Source organism: Cryptomeria japonica, chromosome 2 (genome assembly GCF_030272615.1).
Source record: "Cryptomeria japonica chromosome 2, Sugi_1.0, whole genome shotgun sequence".
Taxonomy (NCBI): Eukaryota; Viridiplantae; Streptophyta; class Pinopsida; order Cupressales; family Cupressaceae; genus Cryptomeria; species Cryptomeria japonica.
Window position 1 is genome coordinate 208,477,030 of NC_081406.1, and position 5,477 is coordinate 208,482,506.

The 5,477-nt window shown below is 33.5% G+C and overlaps 1 protein-coding gene across 2 annotated transcripts; it reads right to left on the reverse strand.

Moving 5' to 3' along the window:
- Window positions 1–758: 758 nt before the first annotated feature.
- On the reverse strand, window positions 759–2,898 carry LOC131074968 (GDSL esterase/lipase At4g01130). 2 transcript variants are annotated; one of them, XM_058011724.2, is made up of 5 exons: window positions 2,394–2,898; window positions 2,053–2,310; window positions 1,717–1,886; window positions 1,362–1,620; window positions 759–1,272 (listed from the first exon to the last, which is right to left on the reverse strand). In XM_058011724.2, exons 1-5 carry the CDS (start codon window positions 2,659–2,661, stop codon window positions 1,049–1,051), a joined length of 1,179 nt encoding a protein of 392 aa, XP_057867707.2. In that variant the 5' UTR covers window positions 2,662–2,898; the 3' UTR covers window positions 759–1,048. The 2 variants fall into 2 exon arrangements, with proteins under 2 accessions (XP_057867707.2, XP_057867706.2); XM_058011723.2 differs by having other exon boundaries at window positions 1,362–1,623.
- Between the last annotated feature and the right edge of the window lie 2,579 nt (window positions 2,899–5,477).

The following is a 5,477-nucleotide window of genomic DNA, read 5'->3' on the forward strand; positions in this document are numbered from 1 at the left end:
TGGAGCCTACTTTTTGAGTGGAATTTTTATGTACATGAGTTTGTCATCAAAATTTATATGTCAAAATACCATATTTTAACCCACCTAAGCTATCCTTAATGGAGCACTAGTGTAAGTTTTTATTTTCTTTTATATTTGAAGTTTTTTTTCACACATTCATTTAAGCTTTTTTTTTAAATTATTATAAATGATTATTATGAAGGTAAATAGCATCTTCCTTACACCTATCATTAATAGTTAATTTACTATCCTCTTGATGGGATGTATGTGCCACCTCTCTTATTTATTTAATTGTCTTTTATTAAGATTACATAACCATTTGTTTTACATCTTTTAAATTGATATAACTTCCACCTATTTTTAATGTTTGGAGATGCAACTCTCATTGATTGTATTTGTCTTGCTATTCACTATATATAGCATTCAAATCCCACTTTTGATAAGAGTGATTTTTTTCTATGTTGTAAAAATATTTGTTGAAAAAAAGCTTTATTTTATTGTTTTTATTCTAAGTCCATATTTTAAGAATTCAATTCTTGCTTGAAAATATAACGTTAGATTAATAAAGATCATTATTCTTTAAAAATACATATCAAATATATTAGTATTAATTTTTTTTTTGAAAAAACAAATAAATAGTAAAAGAAATAAATGCCTTCCATGAATGCAAAGATACGTATTTGGTATGGATGATTCCATGGACCAAGCTTTGTAACCACTTTAAGAAATATAATATAAAAGCACAAAGATACAAATAATTTAAACAACAATAAGGGCCCTCTCCCATTTTTACATATAATATTATAAAGAAGCTTTAACATAGAAACGGTACCCATCGTTATCTTCAATACATTTAGTACGATAATAAGCCCAGTTCTATAAGATCGAGAAACCTATGAGACATAGAAAACATAGAAGATAGCATCCCTGAGCCATATAATTATAGAGATATCTAAAGCCACAGCTTTTGTTTCCACGACACAACACTTTTGTTTCCACGAAGAGGGGACCTGCCATTACAAACATCTAAGAAATATACTATTAGTGCTCAGGAACAGCCTAGCGAGACGTTTGGAGGTTCAACATATTTCCCGGAAGCAAATTTAGCAGCGATTATTTTGTTGAGCGCATCAGTTGGATGGAAATCATCCCAATACATGTGATTTTCCGGCTCTGAACATCGCCTTGAAGAGTTCGTTCCACAAACAGCCGCAGGATTGTAGTTGTACTCTCCACCCCCACCACAGCAGGCAACATTTCTCACTTTCATTCCTGTCCAAATCTTTTTATTAGTTTTTCACCCAATTTCAATCAACACAAGCCATCAAAACTAGTTCAAGCATTACCAGTTTTCTACCCACCATGCTTTGAAGGATGTTTGATCACGCTCATGAACGCCCTGTAATAGTCCGCAAACATTATGTTCGAGTCCCTCAGCTGTTCCCGCAGGTCTCGCAGTGCCACTTTTAGCATTGTCTCGTGTAGACGATGGATTTCATTCACCTCAACCAGGCAGTTATATCGGTCTTTGCTTCCGCTCAACACTGTCAAGTAAAATGGGCTGCATCCCTGAGGTGGGACCCCAACAACCAGGAAATTCCTGGCACCTGTCCCATGGAGCTTCTGCATGAAAATTGACGCCACATTAGACTTTGCCGTAACTTCCTTAATTGGTAACTTGATGAAAGATTTGTGAAGATTTCTTTTTAAAAGTACCTTGACTAGAGTGACGATCTTGTGAACGACTGAAGGCACTTTCTTCTTCAGCTCTGCAACCCTTAGACCAGACAGTAAACCCACGCGGTAGTCATTAACGCCGAACTCTCCTGGAAGATAAAGCGCGTTTACCATCGCCTCTTTACTGGGTAAAACAGCGCTTAAATTTCCTGCTTCGAACAAAAATGGGTATTCTTCTTTTTTAGACGACTACATCTGTGCTTTCCTTTTCTATTGATCTGCAATAGTCTATCTTTCTAATTCAGAACATTCTTTCATCTTGATGATGAAACATTGATAATCAAAACCAAAAGCATTAATTAGTTGCATACATACCTCTAGACTTGGTTCCGCTTTCCAAAGCGCGCTCCCTGAAATATTGAAACCACTCGAATTGTGAATCAGAAGTAAAAGGATTCAACGCTAGTTTTTTGCCCTCAATTCCTGTGGAATTTAATTCTTCCACAGACAGTGCAGTTGCCATGGCCACCGAGAAACACACTCCTCTCCTGTAGTCTCTTACCGTTCTGTTCGTCGTCTCGGGCCCCACACTCTCGAGATAAGGATGAAGCAGTTCCAATTTGAAAGCATCCGCTGAAAACACCCCATAGTCACACAACACTGTAAAACAAAAAAAGCATGATAAGAAAAAAGAATGGGTTGTGCATAGTAATTACCTAAATAATCGATGATGAGCTTTCCATCTGAAAATCGGTTGGCTGGATAGCCAGGGAAAGTGGAGCCATAAGGCAGCCTGGTGGGCTGAAATGCCTGTCGTGGAAATGCAATGACTGCATTTCCTGTATCGAAGAGCGATGCTCCGAATTGAAAGAGTGTTTTGAAGCATCCTTCTTTAGAGGCCTTGCCTGCATTTCCATGAGTGCACAGGCATCCCACCCAAAGTGTGGCGAAGATCAAACAGAAGATCTGCAGCTGCAACTTCATATCGCTGGAGCTTTTTGCCTTGAGTGTAAGAGAAGTTAAACATTTGGGTGATGATTTAAAGCTGGATGTCTCGACTTGTGAGGTCCCTGCAATAGTTACGTGTTAAATCACGTACATGAGTGCAGAGAGAGCCGACTTCTCTGCTCGATTGGTCTCATCCATTCAATTCACCCATCTAACTCATTCAATTCGTTACTGTCGGTGAAAGTTGAAACTCTACACCCGAAACGATAGAAATTACCGTAGCAGTAATGAGTGTCTAGTTTTGTATTTTTATTTAGGACAAATAATTAATCACCTTGGATTCCGTACAAGTATAATGAATGTATTGATTTGTACTGAGAGGACATAGATAATCTATTTAATTTTCACAATCTATAATTTTGATTTGTACTGGAAGGATGTAGACAATCTATTTAATGGTAGCAGATTTGTACAATCTATAATTTTATTTTAATGAATTTGTTTTTAAAATGAATAAAGTGAGTACTTTATTTCTTGTAAGATTTTATATCAAATATATTCTTAAAAAATAATGTATTAGGGGAAAGGATTCAGTAGTCGTGCACCCTAACTTCACGTTTCTCAAAATCTTACTTGGAAATTTCGAATCACTCTGATTTTTTTACAGCAGCTTACTTGGCAAGTCCCCTGCTTATAACTAAGGTTTCAGGGCCACATCATCAAATATGATGCCACATCAGCATGCTTTTTGCCAAGGTGTCCAAAACAGCCCCAAAAAAAAGTGAGACCAATAGGCGTGCATTAGAGACCCCAATAGTTGTGCAGCCGATGTGGCATCACCTGATTGGTTACTTATTACAATATTAGTACATTTCTTAACAACTATTGGTACATTTCCTAACAACTGTTGGTACATTTCCTAACAAAAATTGATATTTTTTGTTTCAAACAATAAGTTTTATTTGTTCAATTTTTGGAACAAAAGGTATCAACAACCCTCACAACAATTGGAACATGCTCAACTACTGGGTCCTTTCCCCTAGGGGATGTGTACTAATAGGCCTTGTAGGTAACTTCTCACACCCACATATGAACAGTACATAGGTAACTAAATATAGGTGACTGAAATTAAAATATTTAACAAGGAACTAAAATATAGGTGACTTTTCATTAGAATATTTAACAAGGAATTAAATATAGGTGACTAAAATTAAATGAAAAGTGTTAAACGAAAAGAACACTTTGTTGCGGTGGAAAAGCTAAATAAAGCTTAAAAGCTAATTAACTAAAAAGCTAAATGACCATTAAACAAGGAACTAAATATATCCCAGAAGACACTGCATGTCTTTTGATCACTTGAAGATAAATGGATGTCAGGTGAATCTAAATAAAGCTAAATAAAGTGAATCTGATACCATTAAAGTGAACTAAATGACCATTAAACAAGGAACTAAATATTCTAATGAAAAATGTTAAACGAAAAGAACACTCTATTGCGATGGAAAAGCTAAATGACCATTAAACAAGGAACTAAATATAGGTGACTAAAATATAATATTTAACAAGGAACTAAATATAGTTGACTAAAATTAGAATATTTAACAAGGAACTAAAATATAGGTGACTTTTCATTAGAATATTTAACAAGGAACTAAATATAGGTGACTAAAATATAATTAAATATAGGTGACTAAAATTAAATGATAAGTGTTAAACGAAAAAGAACACTCTGTTGTGGTGGAAAAGCTAAATAAAGCTTAAAAGCTAATTAACTAAAAAGCTAAATAACCATTAAACAAGGAACTAAATATATCCCAGCAGACACTGCAAGTCTTTTGATCACTTGAAGATAAATGGATGTCAAGTGAATCTAAATAAAGCTAAATAAAGTGAATCTGATACCATTAAAGTGAACTACTAAAGATAAGTCGTTTAAAGTGAACTACTAAAAAGCTAAACGCTAAATAAAGCTTAAAAGCTAATTAACTAAAAAAAAAAAAGTTAAATGTTAAATAAAGCTTAAAAGCTAATAAACTAAAAAGCTAAATGACCATTAAACAAGGAACTAAATATAGGTGACTAAAATATAACTAAATATTCTAATACCTTATATATTCTAATATTCTAATACCCTCCCTTAATTAAATATTCTAATACCCTCCCTTAATATTGGGCAGCAGTTCATGTTTTTCTTTTCTTTTCGTTTAATGAAAAATGTTAAACGAAAAGAACACTCTGTTGTGGTGGAAAAGCTAATTAACTAAAAAGCTAAATGACCATTAAACAAGGAACTAAATATATCCCAGAAGACACTGCAGGTCTTTTGATCACTTGAAGATAAATGGATGTCAGGTGAATCTAAATAAAGCTAAATAACTATTAAACAAAGAACTAAATATAGTTGACTAAAATATAATTAAATATTCTAATGCCCTCCTTTAAGCTACCCCTTAATGAAAAGTGTTAAACGAAAAGAACACTATTGTGGTTGAAAAGCTAAATAAAGCTTAAAAGTTAATTAACTAAAAAGCTAAATGACCATTAAACAAGGAACTAAATATAGGTGACTAAAATATAATATTTAACAAGGAACTAAATATAGGTGACTAAAATTAGAATATTTAACAAGGAACTAAAATATAGGTGACTTTTCATTAGAATATTTAACAAGGAACTAAATATAGGTGACTAAAATTAAATGAAAAGTGTTAAACGAAAAGAACACTCTGTTGCGGTGGAAAAGCTAAATAAATCTTAAAAGCTAATTAACTAAAAACCTAAATGACCATTAAACAAGGAACTAAATATATTCCAGAAGACATTGCAGGTCTTTTGATCACTTGAAGATAAAT